The sequence below is a fragment of the Empidonax traillii genome, unplaced genomic scaffold (assembly GCF_003031625.1).
Source record: "Empidonax traillii isolate 1590-97213 ecotype Southwest subspecies unplaced genomic scaffold, ASM303162v1 scaffold104:size2570737, whole genome shotgun sequence".
Lineage (NCBI taxonomy): Eukaryota > Metazoa > Chordata > Aves > Passeriformes > Tyrannidae > Empidonax > Empidonax traillii.
Genome location: NW_020955297.1, coordinates 2,475,167 through 2,502,521, shown reverse-complemented (window position 1 = coordinate 2,502,521; position 27,355 = coordinate 2,475,167). Strand labels below are relative to the sequence as shown.

Below are 27,355 nucleotides of genomic sequence, written 5' to 3'. Positions count from 1 at the left end.
AATTGTGCAAAAATAACTCCAGTGATGGTGGATGTGCTGCTTTAAAAAAAGTAAAAATAGAGACAAGACTGGGTTTCTTGTTTGGACATCTGAAATGTTGGTAGGAGATCTTTAGCTCTGGTTTTCAGTGTTTTGAAGTCAGCATGAGCCGCTGTATACATTAACCAGGAAGGATGATTAGCTTCTGTACTATGTAAGGTCTGCCTGGAGTAGGAACATAGAAATGGGAATAGTTCAAATAGTGATTTAAAAGTGTCTCTCTAAAAGTAGCTTGCTTTTCTTCTTGGATACCTACCATCCGAGCCTGTGAGGTGCTCTCAGTCCTCTCAATCTTTTCATGTGTGCAGCCACTTCTGGAGAGGAGTGAAGTGCTGTTATTCTCCCTCACAAACGGGAGACGCAGCACAAAGGAATCAGACAACTGGGCTGTTGGAGAGCGAGGACTTGCCTGGCTCCTGGGACATTGTCTCCTCCAGCACAGACCACCTTGTGTTCCCACCCCATCCCTCACCCACATTTGTGGATCAGTTAGTTTATGGATATTTAGCTGTCTTTAGGTTGTGCCTGGGATCTCCAAACACAGGTTATACCAGGACTTTCCCAGTCTATAAATTAGTCCAAGAATGGAGAATCTTCAAGGTAGCATCAGCAGCAATACGGGTTACTTATCTTCAGAGTGCTAAAATGTCCAAATAATGCTGGCCTGGATGGTGGGAAGAGATTCTGTGCTGTTAATTACTCCTCAGGAGTGGCTGTCAGTGTCCCTCATCAAGAGGGCTCTGGATATACTGATGAGCAGTGTAAAATTATTCACTTATATACAATTATTTCTTTTGGTGCTTAGGTATTGTTTGCGAATGCTCCTTTGTAGCACTTGTAGGAAACTTTGCACACAATCTTTTTGTTATTAAGTAAATACAGTATCAGCTATCTATTGCAGATGATTGAATGAGAGGTTTTACATCCCTGTCTTGATGACAGAGCAGGAGGCTTTGGGCTTTGCAGCCACTAGGCAATAGATATGCAGCATCCATACCCCAAACTGACTTTTTTACTTTCCCTGTCCATCAGGCTGTGAACATCCAAGTTCTGGAAGTTGCCCTCAGAATATTCTGAAATAAATATAAATTCTGGTAGGTTCGTAGTCCAGCCTGTTTCTAACTTTTCCAATGGGCACCACCTGAGTGTCTCATGGAAAAGGACCTGTGATGTTCTCCAGCTCCCCACCATTCCCTTCCACTGCAACACACTGTGGTCTTGAGGCATGACAGTGTGCAAGGTAATGTCTCAGTAGCTGTGTCACATCAACACTCCCAGGCTTGAACAGACCATGTGTTGTTTTCCATCTAAGAGAAAAAGAGAAGCAGTGAAAATGTTATTTTCCAAGACTGCCTGTAAGGCCTCAGTGGAAAAGGAGAATCCTCTTCTCATCCTTTTTCCTGGGCTAAGTGTTTTCTGAGGTCTCAGAGCAGCAATGGACTGTATGTATCACAGGTGCTGCCCTGTTGGAGTAAAAGGGCAAGCCAAGCAATTTCTGTTGCATTTACAACAGAGAGTTCCTATACCAGTCATAGCAAACATGTCTCAACCTGCCCCTCTGGCCAGGTCCTTGCTAGCAGGGTTTACTGGAGGATGCTGTGTGAGGGATTGTGCTGGTGGCCCTCAAGACTTGAGGTTAATCAGACAGGGGCTGGCACTGAGAGGGAGAAAGGAATGGCTGGGGAGAAGAGAGAATCCAGCTGCAGAGTGCAGCCTGGAGGAGACCTCAGGGGAGTAAAGAGGTTCGTTTCCTGTCTTTGGGGCATCCAGCGGGGCACCCAGTGTTGGAAGGCTTTGCTTGTCACTCTGCCCGTCATAGACAGCCTTCATTCTAGCTGTCTCCTGGTTTTATTTCCTAGTTGTATTTCTGCTGGTATTTTTATGGGTTTGTTTTTTCTGTTTTATTAACAGAGCAGCTGCACTTTTACCACAGGCAGGATGACACTGGGCTTTCTGCTAAAGCTGCCACATCACGATGATGTGTTTTCCCCAGCAGAGCTCACCAGGCGAGGTTTCCGGCACAGCAGAAGTCACCAGTGAGGTTTCTGAGAGCAGGGATCACCCCTCAGCCCATCCTCAGTCACTGGCCTAGTATTTCATCATTGCTATTTCTTGCTTCTATTTTGTGCTGGCTTCTCTATTCTTCTGAGATCAAAGTCTTATTTTTATTAATCAGGAAAAAAAAAAATAGGGGCCTGTATCTGTTTGATCATACACAGAAAGATACCCAGCAGCGCTGGCTTAGTCTGTGGGATCTGTTGCAAAACTCACTCTGCTAAAGGCTTGCTTAGGTAAAATAAGATCAAAGTTGGGAGAAGTTCCAAGTTTTCTGTGCTCCTGTCAGGTGGCTCCATCTTGGGGTTACTCACTTGCACATCAGCTGCAGAGGAGGGACCAGGAGGGAGGAGAGAGACACACAGCACGAGGAAACTTGTAGACAGAAAAAAGTTCCTGACTGGAATCACAGCTGAGCAACCTGGTCTAGTGGAAGGAATCCCTACCCATAGCAGAGGGGTTGGAACTAGATGATCTTTGAGGTCCCTTCCAACCCAAACCATTCTGTGACTTCATGATATTAATGGAAAGGGGACCCTTTGCAGCAGGGAGATGCTGGGTTGGCATGTGAGCGTTGGATGGACACACCTTGTACAAACAGAGGTATCAAGTGAAGCAGGGAATGGCAAGATGTCTTTTGATGTGTCTACATCTAGGCTTGCCCTGTGGTGGCAGGTTGCAAAAGGAAGGTGTAGCTTGGAAGGCATGAGGGGAAAGTCATCATGGCAAGGCCCAGTCCCAAATCCTGTATTTGCTTTTCTTTTTTAGCCTTGTGCATCACAGCATTTCAGAAAGTAGGAGCAGCCATAATAACGTTTTAGGTCTTTCATGTATGTCAAAGAAGTGTGCCTAGCTGGCAGAGTGAATCATAGAAAAGAAATATACTCAGGGTTTGAGAGGATAAAAAAACACATTCATGTATTTCAGAGGGAGTGACTCAAAGCCTGTGCTTTGTCTCTTCGATAAATCTGCTACTGGATGTAGTCTGGGACAGTGGAAAGAGAAGATCTGCTCTGCTTGATCTAGAGCCTCTGTGCCTGCCCTGGCTTAACCAAAGGGATTGATGTTTTACCTTCCCATTACTTACCCAGCAATACTTGAGCCTCTTTAAAGAAGAAATGTTCCAGCAAGTGCCAAAATAATTTAACACTCAGTGGTCATGCTGAAAGCTGCTGGAATTTGCTTATAATAGCAGAGGTAGTGAGAGGTCCTGGCAGGGGTTGGAGCTGGTGCTGTGGTGGAGCACGGCTGGGTGGTAGCACTGTGGCTGGGCTGAGGAAGGGGCTTCCTTCCTCTGCAGGCAGCTCTGGTGGGTTTTCTCACCCCTTTGATCATGTTGCTGATGCAGGTGTTTTACCCTTAGGTCAGGAAACATTATTCTTGTATTCTTACAGTATTCTTGTATTCTCGGGCTGCTTGAGTGAAAGGTTGATTCAGTCTCTGACGTCCAAATCGGTGCTAGGCTGGTGAGTAGGGACCCGGGAACTGTTTGCATTGTTTGTGCCCAAATCCAGCCTGATCCCTGAGCACAGGGCAGGTGGCTCTGTAGGAGTGTTGCTCCTGAAGGATCCTGATTGCTCTGACCCATCCCCAACACTGCAGGTGGGCTGAGCAGGCAGGGGCGTGAGCTGCTGCAGACAGAAGGGGTTGTGTGTGCCCTTGGCTGCCCCATGAGTGTAAACCAAGGCACGATGATGGCACAGTCATTTTCTCCACAACAAATCAACTGGGCATCTCTTCTGAGAAAGAGTGATATTGGGCTGGTGGCCGGAGCTGTGACTTCTTTTTTGCCATCCACAAATGATGAGTGTGGCTGGAGAGTGGGTTGGCACTGTGGGTGCATCAGGGCCTGTAAATCATGGGCAGAGGGGAGAGCCAACAAATCAAGCACCTGCAATGAGGGACAGCAGTAGAACAGCGGGTGTGTGCCCAGTGATCCACCTACGGCCAGACTAAGGGTATCCCTGGAAAGATATATTGTGGCTATCACAAACCAAGGTAAAAAAAGCTCTACATTTCTCTGAAACAACCAGAAAATGCACTGTTTGGTGGCTGGGGAAAGTTGCCCAGGACTGGCATTTAATGCTGGTTTGGTATGTGAGCAGTGAAAAGCCAGCAGCGCTCAGCTGTTTGCAGAGCAGCTGTGTCTGCCCAGGAGAGTTTGCAGTAAAAAGCTGGGGCTGTGAGTCACACCCCTGTGGTCCTCACTCTTGCAGGGAGGACAGCAGCATCGTCACAGGGAAAACCTGATGCATTTTCCCAGTGCAAAATAACATGACAGGGATTTTTCTATCCTTATGCCCATTGCTGGGGCCTCTGGCCTCTCTCCCAAGGTCAGTGCTCAGCTGCTCTAGCCCCCCCACACCTCTTTCCCTCCCTTCCACATCGTCCATGTCGTGGCTGGTTTTCTGACTGTGGAAGCAGCGATGATGAGAGGATGCTCATTCGGTTGGTTTAGCTTTTTCCTAAATCACCTGGTGCTGAGGAGTAATAAAATATTTATTAGATGTTACGAAACCAAACCCAGAGCAACAGCACAGTGACTAGTTAAATATTCCTTCTTTCCTTCTGCAGTGGTCCCTGAGCAGCAGGTGCCCCGAAGAATAAGCTCAGTGCTGTTCTTGGTTGTCTGCTGCTGAGCTCTCTGGATGGAAGGCAGAGGTGCTTCCCCTGGGAAGCACCTGCTGAAATGATTCCTTTGAGGCATGGGTGATGCTGATGGGCTGAACCATCAGGGACCAGTGTGCAGTGTTGCAGTAGATCCTCACATCCAGGCTGCAGGGCAGACCCTTCCAGTGGGATGCACAGGGTGCAAGGGCACCATGAGGCATCAGTGCATGGAAACTCACAGTCCTCGATCAGAGATGTTCAAGTGTGGCAGTAAAGGGGGTCACCACTCTTCTGCAGGGGTGCCTTTCACTTGACTTCCTTCTACAGCATCCAAATTTGACTGCAATTTGAGCAGCTGTCACATTGATGGACATGGCTTTATTAGCTGGTTTGAGTACCCGTACAGCTGTGGGTGGCTTATTCTGCAGCCTACCACTGACAAATTTAGCACTCTACAATCTAGGATGGTTTCTCCTTCCAAATCTCTTGGATATGGTATTGCTATAGCATAAAGCAAGGGATTTCTGGAGGTCTCTGGCCAAATTTCCTTGCTCAAATCAGGGCTCCCTCCCAAATCAGATAATTTTCATGCAGTTGGGTTGTGAAAATTTGCGACTGAGGATGCCACAGCCTCTGGGCCCATCTCAGTGCTGTATTTATTCCTGCATGTTCAGGCTCAGCAAAGCATTCTGCAGAGAGGGGGAATTATTGAGTGTATAACTTCTTTCAGGGAATTTTTCTGTGGCAAACAACTCCTTTTTGCAATGCTTGTGCTTCTCTGGTGTAGGTGAAGGAGGCTGGAGACGATGTGCAGAGCTATGCCAGCTGTTTGCTGGCTGGGACAACTCTGGAGAAGGTGGCATGTTTCCATGCATTCAGGTTTGGGTTTGGCTCTGAGTCAGGTTGAGTGTGTGCAAAAATAACATGGAGTAAGAAAGCTGCTGGCTCATTTGTGCCAAGGAGGCTGGTGTGCCGTTTGCTGAGATCTGCATCAAGCGAATTCAGTCAGTTTCCTCCGTGATTTGCTTGTGACCAGTGGTTCTCCAGTCAGTTTCTGAGTCACTAGATTGCTCTGGGCATATAGTTTCTCTTAAAAAAAGTTAGACCAAGAAGGCAGGAATCATTTCAGCGCCCAGATCTAGTCACTGGTGTGCTCTTCCCCTCAATTTAGTCAGTTATGGAGAAGACATCTGCCAAGCTTCTTAAAAAAAGCCATGCAGTCCACTGGGGATGCCAGCCCGAAGCTCCACGCCTGATACGTGTGCCAGGAGTTCATCACTACTGCCTCAGTTGATCACATTTGTTAATGTACATGTGTATATCTGGCAATTTAAATACTGCCATGCTCTAAACAGGTAAAGGCTGGGAAACACTTTGCTGCATAAGCACACCACAGTATTAACTTGGGAGAGTTTACTTGGGTCCAGATCGCTGTGTTCTGTGATCCCTGTGCAATGCAGAAATGGCTGTTAGTTCTTTAATGGCTGTCACACTTGGAAAGTCGTCGTGGGGGAAGTCAGAGAGGTTTGGAAAAGTGAGGGAAAGTAAACTGAATAAACTTCTTCCATCCATCCACAGCAAGTTCCTGCTTACCCCCAGCTCTCCTCTCCTGTGTGGTGGCATCTGGATTTGTGTTTGCATCAGGGGCAGCGAGGCTCTACCGCTACCATCCTCACACCTGCTGGGCTTGCAGCCTAACAAGGTTTCACCTCCTGCCACAGCTGGTGCAATGGCTGTGATGTTGAACTGATGTGCTCCCAAGGGAAAGTAATTGTGTTGTTTTCTGCTATTTGTGAGCACACTATGGAAGGTAACTGAGAAGCGGTTTGTATTGACCCCTTAGTGGCCTTACTGGGTCTGCAGACGCTGTTGGCTTGCTTTATATGGATCACTGCTGCCTCTAATAGTGAGAGATAAAATAATACCCCTACTTTTAAAGCACTTAAGCTTCCAGTTGAGCGTTCAGGGCACGTGCTCTTTTAAGCCTGTGGCTGGATTGGTGGCATCACTTGGCCTCAAGGCTCTGGAGTGTGATGCTGGGGCTGAGGCTGCTCCCCTGTCCTGCCTCAGCTGGGAGGTGCTACCTCCTGGCTGTCCCAGGAGTGTTACTGGAATTTGGCAGCAATGCCTGTGCTGCCAGACGGGGAAGGGAAGAAGCGTAAAATGGGAGGTGGAGCATGTTGGGGCACATTTCACTGACTGCAGGTCTGGTCTCCTCCCTTCTGGTGCTGCCTTTGTGCACCTGGCATCTGCTGCTGTGCTGCAGAAGCTAAATTTGATATGAATGCAGTTTGATTTTGGCTCAGATTGATTGACTGCCTCCTTGATAACATCCATATCAGTGCACAGACACGGATCAATGCACCAGTGCTGTTTCATGGTCTGATGGGATGGGAGACTGAGGCTCCCATTAGCTGAGGACTGGACTGTGCTGCAGCCTGGTGTGATCAGAGAGGATCTACTTTTCCCTGGATGGGGAAAATACTGGCACAGAGCTTGGCCAAGGAGGAGGCAACTGACACTCCAGTAGAGACAAATCTGATGATTCATTTCCACAGCCCCCAGGAGCTTGTGTGTGAGCTGTGTTATTGGGAATATCTAGGAATTTCAAGGAGCATCATTTGTTTTGAAGGTAGCCCATTCAATACTGAGGAAGGAGCATCAAATACTGCTGCTAGATAGCATTATAGGAGTTGAACAAGCAAGGACTTCTGGAGGTTATCCTAAGAAAAAAACTGGGCACAAAATAAACATGCCATGCATGTCGTTCCCAAACGAAAATCTCTTGGCTGACAGTATTTGTGCTCTAAGTATGTCTTTCCTCATTGCCTCAGCACCCTGATTTCAAGGTCACCTGTAGTTTTCCTCTTTCTTTCCTTGGTTTCTTATGGCCTCTGTTGCCCTGTCATTTCTGACGTTCACAATGTTTGCTAATACAAAATTGTCAATACATTTAATTAACATCTTGCTTTTCTCTTCTTCCAGATAATTAAATGCTTAATAAAAACAGACCTAGCACCTTCCCATAGGTGTCTCCCACTTGATCACTGCATTGTCTCTGGCTCCTCTTATTGCTGACCCAGTTTTCTTTTCAGTTTCATCAGCTCAGATAGATTTGGAGCCTGCTTTATGTCTGATGCTGTGCCTGTTGCCGAAGGGCTCGGGATGTCTAGGGTGCTGTTGGCAAACACCACAAAGGGGCTTAGGTGCCTGACAGGGCAGATAGACTCTTAGGGCCAGACATTAGACACTGCCAGCCTAAAAGCCATGGGCTTTTGGCAGTGCTTTTCCACCGGGCTCATTGCCCAAGGCTGAGGAGGATCAGGTTAGGGAATGGTCCTTACTCCAGCCCTGTGATGCCGACCCTCGTTGCATGTGTCAGACCCTCTGAAGTCTGGGCTGTGGTTTTGGGGGTGGGAATGACTCGTCTTTCCAGCACTCACAGGGGCAGTGAAGGCTGTTCCATGTTTTCTGACGGAGAGCATATTGAGTCTCGCTTTATGTCACTTTGATGAACACCTCTCCATAAGCATCAGGATAAACTAATCCCAGATTATCACATCAAATTGCTATTGCTCACTAACCCCTCTCAGCATGGTGTTCCAGAATTAATTACCAGTATTCATGATGTTCGTTACCACAGTCCCGCATAGCACATTGTGTAGATGTAGTGATATTTATCATTGCATTTTCCAAGTGGTCCCTCTCCTGCTTTTTATCACTAGCTGTGTTTACCAGGCTTCATTATGCTCTGGTTGTTTGAATCTCCGCAGTTTTTGATACTTTATTCAAAGCCATTTAGACACTTAGAGCCATTAATTTTATCTTTCTCTTCCATTCTAATGGAATGGTTTCTTCTGCTTGCATACAAGTGAGAAAAAGGCACTCTTCTCTAGACCTTTTGGTCTCTACTAAATACCTGTCCTAATTGTTACTGCTCTCTTTTTCCTTTAAATTTGAAGTTGCCATATATACATCTTGTTTGCTTCCTGCTGCCTAATCCTCAGACTTGAAGTAGCCCCATGGCTACATTTAAATCCCTGCAGCCCTTCAGCATGAGTGTTATCTGCATTTTAAGATGTTAGGCTGGCATTGTTGGTACATGACTTATGTACCTGCTGTGACTTTGCTCTGCAAGCTGCAGAGGTGGGGTTTTAGCTATGTCTGTTTTTAAACTGACAGATAAATTGGGAAAGTAATGGCATGTTTTCTTATAAGGCTGGAATAAACCCTTGTAAACTTCCTATTGATGTCATTGTGACAAAATTAGAACTGTCTTGTAAGTTATACCAGCTGTACGATGGACAGAAACTGTTCTGTGCAGCAAAGAGACAGCAAAGTCCTTGCTAGGATAAGGACAACAGGTTTGCCTTCCTGACGTGATTTTTTTGACATTAAATTCTTTCACCACTGCTCCTGACTGTTGTTTTATATGTGACAAGCCAAAAGAAATAAATAAGCAAGGAAAAAAAAAAAAAAAAGACAACAAGCAAGGAAGAACCAAGGTCCCAGAGTGCTGGTGAGTTCCACCTTCAACAGCCAACTCACAAGGCTTCCCGTTCTGAAGGAAACCTCCGCTTCTGAAGGGCAGGAGAAGCTGAGTGGGGAAGGGGCTGCCCTGAAACAGGCTCTTCCAAGCACGCACACAGCAGTTTGCTTTTGAATTGGGTATACCTGAAGTTAGGAAAGTCTTGTGTGCATTTTGTGGTGGCAGAGTTGGTTAGAAATGATGTTCAGGGTGACTTTAGGTGGTCATGATGCCCAGATGAATTTAACCAGGGTACAGGGTGCATGTGTGTGTGTATCCATGTATGGCTGCTGTCCCCAGAGGAGAGCAGAAATACTCATCATAAGCATCCCAGTAAGATATTGCAGAACAATTAGTGGGTTTTTTTCCTCATACATAAACGTTTTTTGACTAATTTTATCCTTTTGGCATGTTTTACAGATAAGCAAGCAGCAGCTCCAGACAATCAAAGATCGTTTCCAGGCCTTTCTCAATGGAGAAACCCAGATTGTGGCAGATGAAGCATTTATAAACGCTGTCCAGAGCTACTATGAGGTAAGGAGAGACAATGTAATATTCTTACAGAACCCTGTTCTTATCCCTATTCACAGATGTTGTGGAATTCTGTTTTAATAGATTGTCCATTTTCAAGCAGCACAAAGCTAAGACAAGTGCAAGGCGTCTTCTGTCTGATGTCTGGTGCATCACAAGGTTTGGGAGGTTCAGAGTTTGAACATAAACCACAGAGCAACCGTGGCAACCCCTACACCATGGTGTATCCTATTGATTTGATTATAGGGAAGACCACGCTTCCTTTGAGCTGAAAAATATCCTCCTGATACTTTTAAACAGCGTACTCTGAAACAGTGAATATGGCAAAAATAAAATCAGTGTCACATGCTCCCTATGAAAAATACCAGGAGAAATCTGGGCAGCACATTCAGTTCTTGCGGAAGCTCTTGCATTGTGTTCTAATTGACTTTGGGATTTTCAGCAAGTCTTGTCTTTTCTCTTTGGCATGACAAGTGCTGTAGAGCAAAGGGGGAGGGAGCAGGATGTGCATCTACAAAACTAGATGATACCAAAGAACGTGAAGCATCATTCATAATTGTGCAAAAGAATAATTATGCACGTCTGTCTTTGTGCACCTCTTTGTATGCAGCCCATAATGCTGCCTTTTATATCTCTTCTCAGAAGGAAAGAGCTTCTGTTTTTGAAGGAAATCGGTGCCTGTGATTTGTATGAGGAGTGTTGCTTGTTGGTTTTTTTTTGCTAGCCTTTCTGCAAACCATTTCTCTTTCTCCCTAGAGCTATTCTGTCATAACAGGTGAAGATTTTGAATTGCCTACATAAAATATTTCTCAGGAAGTGGGATCTAAGAGGGGACCAAAATCTGATACTAGAACTGAAGAGAATTTTAACTCTGTAAGAAATGACAGCAGCTGCTTCTGTGTAAGGAAAGCAAAAATTATCTGTGGATTAACTCTGTTAAACCAGCCTAATAGTTACTGCTCCATCATTTTCTGTACAGGAAGGAAGTTGAGAGTCATTTACATCTTTTATCAGAAAATAAATTGCCAAGGGATCATCACAGCTTCAGTGAACAGATGCTCTCAAAGAAAGTTTTCAAGATGGCGTGAGCTGTGTTTTAGGCTGCAAGAGCAGCATAATCTGTTCAGATAAGACTATTGGGCAGGAAGGGGAAACTGCTTAAAAACGAGCAAAATACATCTCTGTTTCCTTGGTGTGTCTGGATGAAAGTGTGTCCTGATCAGCTCCAGGAGTCCTGTGCTGTATAATTGCCCCAAGTGATCAAACTTTAAAAGAGCAGTTGATCAGCACTAGGTGTTTGTAAAGCCATGTGTTCAATTTAACTGGACCCTGCACTGGCTCTGTCTTGCTTAAAAGAGGCCATATGAAGTGTAATGCATCACTCTGTGTCCTTTAGCACAACTTCTTTTTTCTTCTTTTTAGCTGTTGGTCTTCTTTAACTTAAAGCCGTGTGCTTTCAGCCTCTGTGTAGCTGGAGCTTGGCTATGTGGCTGTTCCTCAGCAGCAGCTGCAGTGGTACAAGGCAAAGTCTCACTGCAGAAAACCTCTGCCCCTCTGAGTGCCTGAGCAGTGTTCCCTGCTGAGAGTGTTCTCCCTTCCCTTCTCTGCAGGGATATGCCCCCCTCGGTTGATTCAAGGCACAATCGGCAGCAGATCCTGCTGATCTCAGCTCCTGCAACTCAGTTTTGTGCAATTAACTGTCCCTTGCATAGCCACTATCTCAAAATCAGCCTTTAGGTTCTGACTTACAAAGCTGCATAAAGTGTAAATATTTTCCAAGCCGTCTTTGTTTTTTCCCTGCTGAAACTGGCCATCTCTGTGCAAGACATGGATAGTGTTTCTAAGGGGCCCACTTACCAGCAGTGCAGAATAAGTTCATTACCTAGGGAATGATTGGGTTTTTATTCTGGAGAAAGAAAGAGGTAAAAGGGACATTATAGGTCAGAAATTCATTTGCTGTTACCCTAAGTGTATTTGCATGGCCACGTTCTACTGTTAATTCTGCTGTCAGGGCGTAAGTGTGTGGCTGTTAGTCTCAGACTAGCTCACAGGCTGCTATTAAATTGAAAAATTGAGTGATCTGCTGCTGTTCTGCAAAGCACCGCTGTGCCTGTTGGAATGCTGCAGACCAGTGTGTGTGTGAGGCAGGCCCAGCACACTCCAGGGGAGCTTTTCTCAGGTCCTTTTACTTCTAACGAGTAAAGCTTTGTCTGTCAACCAGCGTGTTCTGCAACAGTTGCTTCTGTGGGTATCATGGAAATGCTTCATTAGACCCATTTCTACTCTGTTGTGGGCAGACAGAGCCACACATGACGTGGGGGGTTCATCTGTGGACATGGCAGGAATTGCCTGACCCAGCTCCCAGAGGTCAGTTCTGTTCTGCACGTGTTGGCGTGTGCACCCACACTAGGATTTTTTTTCCAGATATTCTTGACTCCTGGCAGCCCTACTAGGCAGTCTTACAGCCAGGCAATTCACCTGGTATTTTCTGAAGAGAGCAGCTCGCTCTGCAGGACGAAACACGGTTTTTTGTCCTTTTTTAATCTTCCTATTTCATGGTCTTTTTCCGCTGCTTTGTGTCTGACTGGCGCTCCCCCGTGCCTGTCTCCTCTCTGCCAGCTGCAGCCATCCTTTCATCTGCTGGCTGCTGCTCCACACTCAGGGAGGATAAATCAGGGCTGAGGGGACACATAGAGCCAGATCCTGCTGCTTGCAGTGCCATCATCCCTCTGATGTGGGTGAGGACCACTGATAACAACAGCCACTGGTGCTGGCAGGTGTGGGAAGTCATTACCACTGTCACACAGGGTGAGGCCCAGGCCCCTGGAGCAGATGAGGGGACATGGGAGCTGAAGATGCTGCAGTGGGGATGTTCACTGTGACCTCTCACTGTTTCCTGCAGTCGGTGTACTGGTGATGTCCTCAGATGCATCAGGAGCTTGGCTTTTGATAGCTCTTATCTATTACTTGAAAGCACCTGCACACACACCTGGGATGCCATCACTCCTATTTAAACTCTGCAAGGAAATGAAGTGCAGGCTGGTGTCACTTCAGCATGGACTGAAGAGGCTGTTGGTGGCCTCCTGCCTGTCTTGTCTGCAGGGAGTGCTCCTCAGCACGGTGATGCTGGAAGGAAACAGCCAGGCTCTTCCTCAGCAGCATTTTTGGGCTGGTCCTTGAGCAAAACCCACTACCACTGCTGACAGATGCCTGGGCTATAAAGCATCTGGGAACATGGAGTGCCATGTTGCTGAGTGGTATAAAATAAATAAATCTATTGTGTCCTTAGGTCATCCACAAGCTCTTTAATTATTGAGAGCTGACAGACATACCCCTGTGCTGGCACAGCTTCTTTACAGGCTGCTGCATTCATCAGTTCTCAGCATTATTAATGTCCTATGTTTAGGGCTTGGGAAAGAAGAAACAGCATGATTTCTCCTGTCCCTCTAACCCTTCAGCTCTGCTTGTTCCCTGGACATCTTCCTACTGTCAGTGCCCTGCGCCTATGCAAAACCTTCCCAGGCAGCCCCAAGCTGTGCTGAACAATCCTGTGCTTCCACAGAGGTGGAGCAGGAAAAGATTAGGGCTTGTGCACTGTGGCCATGGCACCTTTTAGTGATATGAGCTGACTTGGTGTTTTTCCCTTTGGTTTGCAGGGATCAGCCCATTTGTCCTTCTCCTTTCCTGGGCTGTTTTAATGGTGCTCTTGCTGTACTGGTGGCCAAGGTTGGAAAAGGGAGAAGTAGGGGGACGCATGTTATTTACCTGAAGGCAACATTAAATTATTACAATGCCATTCCTGTGACAGAAGGACAGTCTGCAAAGATCTCTTCTGGTGTAGTAGAATTAAGATGTAAGCTTGGTCCTTGCACTGGTCAGAGGTTTCCCAGGGGCCTGGCTGCCAGCGTAAATGCAGTGCAGTGCAGTTCTGTTGGCTTGAGTAGGATGACTCTGCTCCCTCTGACAGGGCAGAACTTGTTTAGGTGAATGTAGTTGTGCAAGAACTTCTTGATTAAAACATTTGAGAGAAAAAAAAATATAATCCTGCTTTCCCAAAGGGCATTTATGTATCTGGCAAGTTGTGACCACAACATCACATCGAGTCCTAATTGCATCAAAATGTTTCATTTTAGTGGATGCAAAGCAGAAGCTTCACCTGATTTCATTACACACTTCCCAAAGTGCAGCTGAAACCTCGGTTGATCTGGCAACATGTGGTTGTTGAGTGAGGAGCTGGAAAGTATCCTGGCAGCCAATAAGCAGGTTCCCAGCAGTGAAACCACATTTTGTGGTACTTAAGGGGGATTTTTTTTTTTTTTTTAACTGACACCATCTGAAGTCACCCTTTTTTTGCAGGTATTCCTGAAAAGTGACCGCGTTGCCAGGATGGTGCAGAGTGGAGGGTGCTCCGCGAATGACTCCAGGGAGGTCTTCAAGAAACACATCGAGAAGAGAGTGCGCAGCCTGCCAGAAATCGATGGCCTCAGCAAGGAGACGGTCCTGAGCTCTTGGATGGCAAAGTTTGATGCCATTTACCGAGGGGAGGAGGATCCCCGGAAGCAACAGGCCAGGATGACGGCGAGTGCTGCCTCGGAGCTCATCCTCAGCAAGGAGCAGCTCTACGAGATGTTCCAGAACATTTTGGGGATCAAGAAGTTCGAGCATCAGCTCCTGTATAATGCATGTCAGGTAAGGTGGGAATGGAAAAGAGTTCCTTGGGGAAGGCTTGCCAATGGGAAATACTGGTGGTATTGAATTGGAAACTTTGGGGCTGACCAGACTGATTTTGAGAGAACTTCCACCAAGGGATTTTGATTCAGGGGGGGATTTCTGCACTGCCAGTTTTATTCTGGGTGTCCAAGCGGGCCTCTTATTTGTTTTCTCATGAAATTCCATGGGATTGCTGAGTTGGGAAAATTTTATTCCTCGGCTCTGTGTCTGGGTGAGCAGGTCTTTGATGGTGCCTAAGTGGGCTGTTTGGCTGTGTCGTTTACCTTTCCTCTGTCATATCACCAGACTAAATGACAGAGGTTCCTTCTTGCAGCCTGCAATAATTTATCAGTACTTGGAGCCAGGAGCCCCTGGGGTGGGTGGCTTATGCAAACTTGCTCACTGAGGTTGTACTTTAAATAGAGGGAGCTCCGTGATCCCTGTAGGGCCTGTGCTGGGAGGAAAGAGCATCCCAAACACCCATGGCCTCACAGTGGCTCTGTTTCACTTGAAAACGTCTCCCAGTTCCTCTCTTTCTCCCCCAGTAAGAGCCAGTTCCCTGGAGTTGCAGAGCTGAGACTCTGCAGTGCTGCTTGTGTTTCCAGCAGCTTTGGCTGAGCCTGTCGGTGTCTGTCCAGGCTGTTGGTGACCCAGATTACGGTCCCCTGCTATGGGATATAAATATCACAGGCGGGATAGAGGATGTCAGAGTCACAGGGAGAGTAAGGTAATGCTGTGGAAAGTTTTTGGAGGAGGAGCAGACCTCAATCTCTTCCCTGTAATACAGAGATGTGTATANTAAGGGGATTTTTTTTTTTTTTTTTTTTTTAAACTGACACCATCTGAAGTCACCCTTTTTTTGCAGGTATTCCTGAAAAGTGACCGCGTTGCCAGGATGGTGCAGAGTGGAGGGTGCTCCGCGAATGACTCCCGGGAGGTCTTCAAGAAACACATCGAGAAGAGAGTGCGCAGCCTGCCAGAAATCGATGGCCTCAGCAAGGAGACGGTCCTGAGCTCTTGGATGGCAAAGTTTGATGCCATTTACCGGGGGGAGGAGGATCCCCGGAAGCAACAGGCCAGGATGACGGCGAGCGCTGCCTCGGAGCTCATCCTCAGCAAGGAGCAGCTCTACGAGATGTTCCAGAACATTTTGGGGATCAAGAAGTTCGAGCATCAGCTCCTGTATAATGCATGTCAGGTAAGGTGGGAATGGAAAAGAGTTCCTTGGGGAAGGCTTGCCAATGGGAAATACTGGTGTTATTGAACTGGAAACTTTGGGGCTGACCAGACTGATTTTGAGAGAACTTCCACCAAGGGATTTTGATTCAGGGGGGGATTTCTGCACTGCCAGTTTTATTCTGGGTGTCCAAGCAGGCCTCTTTTTCTTATTTGTTTTCTCATGAAATTCCATGGGATTGCTGAGATGGGAAAATTTTATTCCTTGGCTCTGTGTCTGGGTGAGCAGGTCTTTGATGGTGCCTAAGTGGGCTGTTTGGCTGTGTCTTGTTTACCTTTCCTCTGTCATATCACCAGACTAAATGACAGAGGTTCCTTCTTGCAGCCTGCAATAATTTATCAGTACTTGGAGCCAGGAGCCCCTGGGGTGGGTGGCTTATGCAAACTTGCTCATTGAGGTTGTACTTTAAATAGAGGGAGCTCCGTGATCCCTGTAGGGCCTGTGCTGGGAGGAAAGAGCATCCCAAACACCCATGGCCTCACAGTGGCTCTGTTTCACTTGAAAACGTCTCCCAGTTCCTCTCTTTCTCCCCCAGTAAGAACCAGTTCCCTGGAGTTGCAGAGCTGAGACTCTGCAGTGCTGCTTGTGTTTCCAGCAGCTTTGGCTGAGCCTGTCGGTGTCTGTCCAGGCTGTTGGTGACCCAGATTACGGTCCCCTGCTATGGGATATAAATATCACAGGCGGGATAGAGGATGTCAGAGTCACAGGGAGAGTAAGGTAATGCTGTGGAAAGTTTTTGGAGGAGGAGCAGACCTCAATCTCTTCCCTGTAATACAGGGCTTCGACTTCTTGTTGAAATTAATACATTTGAGACCAATTCTGTCTGTCTTCTGTCTAGACATCTCCAATTCTTTTTAAGACACAGAGAATTATGTTTGATCTGTTTTTTCTCCTCTAAAGAGCTTAGTTATCTTACATTTTGTTCCTCTTCAGCTCAGAACCTTAATGGCAGAATAGGGAGAAGATAATAAATGTCCCTGAATAATGTGTCTTCATAGCAAAAAGCCAGCAGCAATAACTGCAGTGAACCTCATAAATTGTGTTTTACAAACCAGATTTCGTGCCTCCATCCTCTGTTGGAGGGCTTCTTTAAAATCAAAGCCATGTTTTCAGTGATATCTTGAGAGCTGAGTCAGTTCTGCGGTGTTTTGGGGTTTTCTAACTTAAACCAGCTCCAGCCCTCTGTCTCTCATCCTCTCTTGACCTGTGCTCGGCTAAGGACTAGGGTGGCTTTGCGTGAGCGTGTGTGTGATCCTAACCTCTTGCTTTGTGGTTCCCACTGATGCAGAAAACAGTATTTGATCACAGCTGCCTTGCTTTGTGGATGATCTCTGCTTGTGAGAGCCTTTCTGACTGACACTGTGAACCCAGGGGCTGCTTCCTACAAATTGCCCTGTTGTATCAAGCAACCTTTTTCCTGCAGTAGGTCCTGGTTTTACTCTGAAAATGAAGGATCTAATTCTGGGTCTCTTCTAATACTTGGAGGCAGTAAACCTGTAATTTAAGCTGTTACAGAAAGACATAATTTCTGTTGAAAGCGAGTATTAGCATGGGAGTTACTCTGTTTTTAATACCTGGATAGTAAGGATTAGCTATGCAGAAAGGAAAGCCTTTGTAGAAGAAAGCTCAGAAAGCTGCAGGGCCAGCAGTCATCCAGCTGTTTGGTGTTTTCCTGGGATACAGTGTGAGTGATTACAGTGCTGTGGTGCCAGCACAGTGGGGTGGGACCCTGCCCCACATGGAACAGGTCACTGCTGCTCCCTCTGCCATTAGGTGCTGCAGGGAAGGCAGCAGAGAGCACCTGGGAAAACTGCAGGCTTTGCTGTGAGGACTCTTATTTTGGTGCCACCTGTGGTCATGTAACCTGGGCTATACCAGAGGGGTCTCTGAACCTCTCTGGCCACCAACAGCCCTTAGAGGAGCAGCAGCAGCCACTTTGTACTTCTGTCTTTTCATGAAGCACCAAAATTGCTGTTGACTTCTACTCCATCCTGCAGGGTCTCAGCCATTGCTTGCAGCCAGTCTGTTGTAGGGTGTAAGTAAAACCTCTCAACCTATAAATTTTTGTGTTTGCTTAGCTTGTGTGGGGAGCTCCTGGCAGAAGCCAAAGGTGCACACCACTTGACCAGTGTGTTTTCTGTAGCAGAGCTGCAGGGGAGGACAGAAAATCATGTGCAGTGAGAGTGATTTGGGTGTCTGCTCCTTCTCCCTTTGCCTCTTTCCATGAAAGCTTCCTCTTGTCTCTCATAATGAAGTATTGGCAGCTGAGTGGGAGAGGACCTGGGGCACCTGGAGGGGAGGAAGTGGCTCCAAGCTTTGCATGTACGTGTGTGCTGTGGCCATGGCAGGGCTGGGATGTGCTTCTGCAGGACTTCTTCCAACTGCTCGCTCCCCTCCACCTCACTTTGCATTTTCGTAAGTTTTCACTTGCCACATCTATCTCCCTGTGTTTGACAAGCTGTCATCTTCTCTGCCACCTCTGTCCTGACATCAGCAGTGAGCTCCCTCCCTGACAGGGCTTTGCAGACACCTCCCAGCCTGTGCCTGCAGCTGTACTTGCATCACAGATGTGATGCCCACTGGGCTTTGGGGCACTGCCCCATAACCCCTAAAAATGGTCATTTATTTCCAGTGTGCTGTTGTATTTCAGACCAGATTGTGTCTGGGTCAGAGTCAGCCTAAGCAGGGCTCATTTGCCTCCCCATGAAGACATACTGACTGCTGGTCAGAGCTAATTCCAAGCACAACTTAAACCTTTTTCTTAATAATTCAATTAAAACTTCTGTCACCTGTTTTATAAAAACAAAAATATTCACCAAAAAGCCACATACTCTGTTTCTGAATAAGGAAAACTATCTGGATTTTCCTGGATGAGCTGAAATTGCAGTATTCCCAGAAACACCATGCAGGAACAAGTTGGTGATTGATGCGTTTGCTTTCCTCTCTTGGGCACAGCCCACCACAGACCCTGGCTTGGCAACCTGCTATGGTGCTGACCACAGGCTTCACACTGGCACTGAGCAAACCTCCCAGACAAATCTGGGGGCAAGCATGAGCCTCTCAGCAGTGGTTTGGCACTTATTTTTGACCTACGCTTGTCTGCCATGCATGAGATTGGGAAGTGAAGCCTTTTCCCTGGCAGGCTGTCTGAATGCCATCACTCCTTCCAGAGTGGCAGTGCTGTGCTGTTCACGCAGTTTATCTGTCAGTCACCTGTGCTTAGAAAAGCAACAAGTCCATTATCTTCTCCAGGGGCTCCCACAGGCTGGGAGCAGAGGGGCTGGCTGACCTGATGTGCTCTTCCTTGCCTTGGTGTGCAGGATGAAACTGCCCCATAGGCTGTTCTAGGAGGGAGGGGGTGAGAAGGCTTTGCCTAGTTGTTTTCCTCCAAAAACATGAGCAGGAATGGTGCTGAAGGCCCCAAACACTCCTTGGATTTCGCCTGTGTTCTGGAAGTAGTAGTTCTTTTCTCTATTTAGCCTCCTGTTACATCACACTAATTGCATAATGGTTGCATCACTGGGACAGCATTTCCATTCACCTCTGAGATAATATTTTGTTTGTGCAGAAGGAGGATGATTTCTAAAGAGATGTTTATTTTTAATACAATATCCCCAGGTGGTATGAGATAAGTGTATTCTTAATGTGATAGCGGTGATATAGCAGGATCTGAGATTGCAACAGAGCAAAAGGGATTGATGCAGTTGGAAATGCTTTTAGGAAACAAAGATAGGAAGTGGTGTTGTAGCAGAATGGTTGTGAAGATAACAGTGTTGTTAAGCACAGTCTCTGACTAGAACATTTTAAATAATACACAGAGTCTTGTGCTTTTTGCATAACACATGCCACGTGGCTTGGTGTTTCTGCTCCACTGGAGTCAGCGTGGGAATTGAGTATCTCTGGCTCCAGCATGGAGCTCTTCTGATGTGTGAGAGGCCTTGTGGAGGGAGAAATGTGTTTCGGTCTTGGCTTCCTGGTCCCGAACCTGTTGGCAAGGCTTGAGTTTAGCTCTTCTGCTTGGTAATTAGCTTGTGGTTGCCGAAGAGTCATAGAGGAGCTATTTTTTGTAAGTGTTGTGCAGTTCCAAACTTGGGTCTTTGCTGCAGTTGGGTTTTCCTTGGGCACAAGCCCTGTATTTCCCACTGACCTTCGTGACAGCTGAATTGCTGCAGCATCTCTGAAAATCAGGCTGTGGTGTTCTCCCTGTCTTGTTCTTTCCCAGCCGTAGGGCAGTGATTTACTTTTCTATCTCAAGCTGTGTTTGAAAGTCATTTTTAGCTACAGTGAGAAGAGCAGGAGCCAGTACAGTGCTGTTCAGTTAATCCAGCAGCAGGAGCAGATGTCCAGACCATGTCTGTGATGAGCTACACACTTCCATCCTCCCCCTCTGGAGGAAGTGTGGGATTCTGGGCTCTCCCTGCAGAACTGTCTGATCTCTCAGGCTTCACAGTCAGAGTTTCTCTTCTTTCCTGGGCCTGAAGTGCCCCATACACTGTAGCATGCCTGTTAAATGTGCAAAATACCTGTGCTAAGCATAATTCCCTTAGATTTTAGATTTAAAAGCAAGTAACTAAATATATGCATGTCAAACCTGCTGAGTGATACTAATAAATGCTCATGGTTTTTCAGCATCTATTTCTGTCCCTCCATGTAGAAGGGAAAACATCAGAGAAGTGGCATGTGTGGGTGGCCTGCAACCCACACCAGGTCCCATCGCTGTCTGGCGGCTATTTCATGTTAAGGCATAAAAGCCTCTCACCAGTGCAACTGGAATTATTTGTTAAGTACTGGGGGCCTGTGATTTTAGCTAGGAAACATTTCAACCCAAATTTTGTCAACCAGAGCTGGCTTAAACCTAGAATTCACTGTTATGACATTTATTTTTGCAGCTGAATTAGGACACTGTGTCCAAAGGCTGACATTTCTCACAAAGCAGAAAGTTCCCCTGCCAAAAAAAATTTGGTTTCAGAAGTGTTAGTAGAAAAGATATTTAGGATTTCTGTCCTGACTCGACTGTTTGATTTTAACTCAAGTCAGTATTGGGGATGATTTGCTGAGGTGGTGCCTCGCCTTCTGCCCTTCTCTCATCTCTGCAGTTCACGTGGTTCTACCAAACTTCATTTCTCGGCTTGCTGTGTTGTGTTGAGCCCCCTCACACGCCTGACACGCGGCAATCATGTGCCCGCCATGCGTTGATCGCACACCCAACTGTGCCAATCACACGGCGTGAGCTGACTTTGCTGACTTAGCTGAAAGTTGCAGTCATCTCCACAAATACCCCTCATAAACCCTCTCCCGTTGCAAAGATGCCGCAGTGGTACTTGGAAGCTGCAGCCCAAGTTTGGAGCAGGAAGTCCTTTGAGGCACTGTGACAGTTCTGATGGTGAGATGAAGGTTAAAGTCACCTCAGAATAAGTGTTTGGTAAAAAGGTGTGTATCCTCCCCAAATGAGGTATTTCATTTAGTTTGTTGTGATGAAGAAGTCGTAGCCATGCTTTGCAATGAGCATTGAGCCCAGGCTTGTGCACAGCGTGGAGTTACCTGTCTGTGCACATCTCTGTCTTTTCAGTTCAGAGACCCAGGTTTAGTATCAGATTGTTCCTTTCTGCTCCTTTTTCATCATTTTTAAAGAACACAAAGCAATTCCTTTTTATTCTAGCTTCTTCTTGAAGCTCAGTGCCTATGAAACATCCATCTGCAGTTCTGGGCACCTGAGCACTAATGCTGGTTGTAGTGACCCCTCTGCAAGGGCAGGAGCTTTGCTTGGATCCCAGAGCCCCTGCAAATAGCCCATCACAGGGACTGTGGTGTCGAGCTGGGGCTGCTGCGAGGCAGCAGGAAAGGACCAACAAGCCTCCGTGAGATTTTCTCTCCAGGGCTGGATACCTGTGCTGAGGACAACCAGCAACTTTGGCCAGCACTGCTGTCCCCCTTGGAAATCCCCAGGGCATCAGCCAGACCCCTTAGCTTTTTTTTTTCCCTCCCTCTTTCACTGTTTTGGTTGCTCCATCTATTTCCACACTCGGAGCATCATCCTCCCCCACCCCCTTAAAACAAGTGAATAATAAAAATGGGTGAAAGTGGTTTCAGGATGATCAAAAACCTCAAAATCCATGAAGCATCATGCACTGTTTTCAGTAATTCAGTGTTTATTTCCATGGAAACAGAAATGGCAGCCCGGAGCCTTCTGCAGGGTTGTAATTACTCCTGTAGCAGCCAGCGGCAGCCACAGCATCTCCCAAAGACAGCCGAGATGGGAAACTGAGAAAGGAAGAAACATTGGGAAGTGAATGAAATTTCCCCTGTCATAATAACACAGCATAGGTACACGTGTTCCTTTGGGGAGGAGGGGGAATTGCTCACGGTGCGATGTTTGAACAAAGATGTTGGCAAGGGAGGGTGGAGAAGCTGAAGGGGGTGGCACGTTGTCAGGGATGGAGTGAGCCTGATGTCTGGCTCTGCTGGACCCTCCACTGCCAGCCACATCCTTTGGGAGAGGTTTGCTGGTAGAGGTCACCCAGGAGGTACAGAGTGGTCCCCCAGTTGTCCCCGTTGGTCCTGTGTGGTGCAGAAACACTGACCCTACATGTGATGCTTCGTTTCGTGTCTCTATAACTAGGAGCAGGAGAGGTGGTTGGGATGGGACATCTGTCAGCTCCAGCATCCAGCGAGAGCTACGAGGAAGAGCTCAGCCAGTTGGAGGGGGACAAGGCACTGAGCAGTGTGGCCCTGCCAGCAGTGTGCCATAGTGCTGCTGCCTTCTGGGGAGGACAGTGCAGTGATGACTCCCTGCCAGGGTGGGACCTTCGCCCTCAGCCGTCATCACCCGGTATCTGATTTGCACAGATACATACAGACCTACGTGTGCATCCATTAGCTGTAGGATCAGCTTGTGTTCTGTGCTGTTATGGACTTAGGGAGCAATCTTGGCCCCTGTAATTAAATTTAAAGCAAATTAGCTCTTCTATTAAACAAAATAAATCTGATGTAGCCTAATGCTGTATTCTCTAGCTATGGCTGATCAATCGCTCCTGCAAAGAGCAGGCAAATGCTGCTGAGCAGATGGTCTTGGCTGAGGCATGGTCAATTAAACTAATTAAAGATGCTTTCATTTAATCAGAGGGTGTTTTAACCCTGTTAGCTGCCAGTTGGGGATGTATGTTTTCGTGCACTAGGTACTTCAAGTTCTGGCCCTACTATGGACTTCTTCTGGTTTTTAGTCCCTTTACAGAAACCAGGCCAGAGCGTACATCCAAAGAGCAGAGAAATTATAATGTCGTGCAACAACAGTGAAGACTTGCAGAGGAAAAGTCAGTTGTTTTCTTCTAACACTAGCCAGAGATGTTTATTAGCCTGAAGAACTCTTCTGCACTGAATCCTTCCCACGCTACCTCCTGCCAGCCTTCCCTCTGGGTTTAGGGGTGTGGATGCCTCTCTGCAGCCTAGCCAAATGTCACTTGTTCCACCAAAACAAGCAGTGGCTTGTCATGGTATATTATTCAAGGGACAGAAAATGGTTTCAGCATCCAGACAGGTTCTCGAGTGGAGGAACAGCCTCTTATTTCAGCTCTCTGCTGCTGTGCGAAACGTTTTTGCTGATGGGAACCCCTCTTCCTAGGGGTTCTGGAGATGAATTTAATTCATTATTTGCTGCAGGAGTCCATGGAGACTCCTCTGAGCTGAAGCCCGATTTTAGGATTCTGTGCTTTGTCACAACTTCTGTGCTTTGTCCCCTGCTTTCAATCTGCTGTGTTGCTCCCCTGCCCTGGCTGTGAGGGGTGACACCACTTGCCAGTGAGGTAGGAGTGACCAAGAGAGCTCGTTAGTCTCGTGGAAAAGCATGTCAAATGATCTCAAGAAGCAAGCAGTAGAGCAAACTAGTGCATCCAGACCGTTATTGACCCCCTGGCTGGGCCACACTGAGGGGCTGCAGCACACCAGGAGTCCTGTCCTTTGCATTTTCAGCAGCTTGAACAAAATAAATTAGAAACAGTTGTGCTTTATCCAGAGGCCACAGCACAACGTCATGCATGGGGCCAGATCTGTCCTGCTCCAGCAATATGGATCTCTGCAGATACATTAGGGCTAAAGTCAGGATGATTTTCAAGATGTTCATCCTTTGTGAAATGTAAAAACCAATTTTCACCCTTTTGTGGTGCAGTGTCAGCTGAATGCTATTTGTTGTCTGTATGGACTGAATAATTTCTGCAGTTTAAGGTCTAAATTACCATCAAGATATCTCTTCAGTTTTATTTTTGTTCAGTTGGCCCATGAATACTTTTCATCTGCATTCATGCTGCAAAGGAATGCATAAAAAATAACCATGGTTACCTTGTAAAATATCATATCAATGGCTTGACATTTCCAATCTGCCTTAACCCCTTTATTTAAGGACTGGTAATTCTCTTCTTTCACTGAAAATATACTTGTTGGCATGACTTTTCCACTGCTTAACCAGATGTTTGAGGTTTTTTCCACCAGATCAGGAGCCACTGTATGTAAAAACCAGTTTCTCAGCATGGACTGTGTCTTATTAGGAAAGGAAAATGTCACTCCTCTTGTTTGCCTTTCCCTCAACCAGAGATGATGAGCAGAAGACGTGACGAAGAAATGATCCCACTGGCCCCCTTTGGAGAAAGTAATCTTGTTTTTTCTCTGAGCAGCATTTGTTCCCTGCAGTACATGTTCCTGTCAATCAGCCCAGGAGGCCTTGGGAGACAGAAGGGGTGTTATCCAGACCTCTCTCTCTTTAAGCAAGGAACTGCTAGCTGCAAAAGATTCCATATGTGATGCTTATCTTAAGGAAGGCTGGAATACTTAATAAGACATAACTGGTGCATGACCCTGCACTATGTTAATGCCTCTCTTTCTCTTCCTTTTAACTGGAAACACAATGCAGCCGCTAGAATTTGATTTTATGTGTAGGTCTTTAAATCTAATTTGAATTCCACACAAAAATCTCAATGCTTTGCAGCACTTCAACCCTCGCGCTTGTATTTTATCACTGAAATCCTGTTGCTTTCCTGGGGAACTTTTCTTGCCTATCTCACGAGCAAAATGGAAAGATACAGTCGTAGTTCCACACAACAGGGGTTATACATGGTCATGCTGGCTTGTGCCAGAGCTCCAGGGTCTTCATTTCAACACACAGTGTCTTGTCAGAGAAGTTGGACTGGTTTCCACTGAGCTGTGCTAGCCTAAGGTTGCACACTGTTCTTTCAGTTCTCTTTTTATCATGTTAAATAGAGAGATCGTTCTTCAGACATACATCACGCACTAAGGGAATATTTTGGAAGTTCTATATTAATATTTTACTAGGTTTTCTCTAATCTTATTTCTGAAAGATTTGGTTTCTTCAAGGCTGCTTCTGCCCCTTTGCAATCCATACTGTGTTCAGATTTCCAGAGAAAAGAATTATTGGAAAAAAAAAAAGTTATTTACCAGTCTTTTCCTCCATTGCTTACCTTTCATTCTTTAGACTACCAGTGTTCCATGTAACTTGACAAATGCTTTATGCCACAGCTTGGGATGAGATAGCGTCATTTTAATTCAGAAGAAACTTTGCGAGTCAGTGGATCAGACCATAGAAAGTACTTCATGAATATAAAATCAGCTGGGTTAATCTTCCAGATTTTATCAAAAAAATACCAAATTAAAAAGAGAATAGGTATATTTCTTAACAGAAGTGAGGTGACAAGAATTGTCTTCAAAATGATATTGAAGTAGGCGCGTATTTGTTGCCACTGAGCTGACTATAAATTGGCAGATGATCAACAAAGTAGATTTCATGCATTTCAAAGGCTCAGCCTCAATATCCCTAACTTATGTAAGCTGCTCCTTACCTCTATTTCAATGCTGAGTTTTCATATTCAATATACTACAGTTTTTCTGGAACATCTGATTCTACTCATGTTTTGTGAGAAATTAGAGTGCAAGTTCAGTAGGGAATTGGATGCAAGACAACTTCAAATACAGCCTCTCATGTATTTAAAAGGCAGCTATAGTAGCTTAAATTCATGTAAAAACCATTCTGGTCTCCACAGCACAGACTTTGTTGTATAATGCAGGGCAGCAGTGATGTTTCCTAACAGGAATGATCTATGCATGTGTTTTTTTAATACTGTATCCAGCCTTTGGTTCAGTTCTTTTGTCTCTGACATAGAGAACAGTAAGAAGATGGGGAGATAATGGCACAATATTATTTGTCCTGCATTTGTCATGAAGTCTTTGTAGAAACATCACTGCAGTGAAAGCAGGAAAACAATTGCAGCCCCTGTTTAACAAAGTGTAACAGCCAGAGTGCCTTGAGATTAAGGGCAATATTGAGATGAAATTCCCCATTGAATATGGAAGGACTTGGAAAGTATGGGAGAGAGGCATAAACCTCTTGATGCCACCTCAAGTCAGACGTCAGGGACATGGTTGTTTTGCTGTTGAATTGGAGACCACAGATGTTAAACATTTATAGCTATGACAGGGAAGTGAGCAGACTTTCCCAGCAGGTCTGGATGTGAGCCCTGAATGCTGGTGGCCCAGGATAGCATGGTGTGAGATGGAGACTGGAGTTTGAATCCTGTTGTGCCCCAACTACAACCAGGTTTTAGCACCTTGTGGGCTCCTGGGCACTGGTAGAACCAGGCTGCCTGCTTGTGTGTTCGTGCTTGAGCCTTAAGCATTCCTTAGACGTGCAGAGGAGGGGACAGCTAAAATTATAGGCATTTACCACAATAAATGAGAACAAAGAGCAGACACGTAATTTTGCTGTCCTCTTCTGAATGTGCTGCCCAGGGCATGACATTTGCAGAGAAAGAAAAGTGCTGGGGAGGAAGCAGGCACAGTGACAGACAGTGACCACAGGGAAGGCTCCCAGACTTTCCCCAGCACCCTGGTGAGTTTTGGTTAAAATACCCACTCGTTCTTGCAGGTGCTGGCATGTGTCCCAAGCTCGTTTCTGCATCTTGACTGATTGCTGTTTCTGTGTCTTGAGTGATTGCTGCCTGTGCTTACAGCACCAATATCACAGATCTCCAGTTGTCATTAGTCCACAGGAAGGGAAACTCGGCAAGGTCTATATTGAAGATATTTTGCTCCAGGTATCAACATAAAAGTGAAAAACGTAGGACACAGCAAAATATTGGGTCACCAACAAAGCTTGGAGATCTTGGAAGCTAATACAGATTGCAGTACAATGCTGGAGGCATCAGGTGCAGGGCTTTACTCCTTGGCTGTTCTACAGCAGAAGGAGCATCAGTTGAGAGTTCCCAGCCTGAGGACCATGAGCTGTTGGCTTTCGTGGAGGGATTTCCTAAACATATCTTCATTTGTGACCTAGTTAAGTCCAGAGTTGACAGGGAGATAGTCTTTTGGGTGGTTTAAATTATAAAATTTAAATAGTTGAGTAATTAAATGGTCTCTTATTTCTTCTCAACACCAGTCATTTATCCTGCTGATATTTCTGCCAGTCTGTTGGAGAGCTTATGTTGTGCAACATTGGTGAAACGAGCTGCAGGCATGTGTTTGGCTGCCATTACCAGGAGTCTTGCGTGCCCTCGTGCAGAACCGAGACCAGGACTGACAGAAAAGCTTCGAAACAGGGATGTGGTTTCAGAGAGAAATAATTGACACAATAATCTTATCAAATCACA

The 27,355-nt window shown here is 46.2% G+C and overlaps 1 protein-coding gene across 30 annotated transcripts in view; it reads left to right on the top strand.

Annotated features, from left to right (window-relative positions):
* CADPS (calcium dependent secretion activator) overlaps positions 1-27,355 on the top strand; it is a 213,897-nt gene that overhangs the window by 33,821 nt on the left and 152,721 nt on the right. For 22 of the 30 annotated variants that reach the window (XM_027882329.1, XM_027882326.1, XM_027882328.1 and 19 more), the window contains exons 2-3: positions 9,653-9,766; positions 15,339-15,671. In XM_027882329.1, the coding sequence (XP_027738130.1) occupies positions 9,653-9,766; positions 15,339-15,671 (447 nt within the window). Of the gene's footprint in view, positions 1-9,652; positions 9,767-14,119; positions 14,453-15,338; positions 15,672-27,355 lie in introns of all 30 variants that reach the window. The other 8 variants (XM_027882337.1, XM_027882335.1, XM_027882336.1 and 5 more) reach the window with 1 other exon arrangement.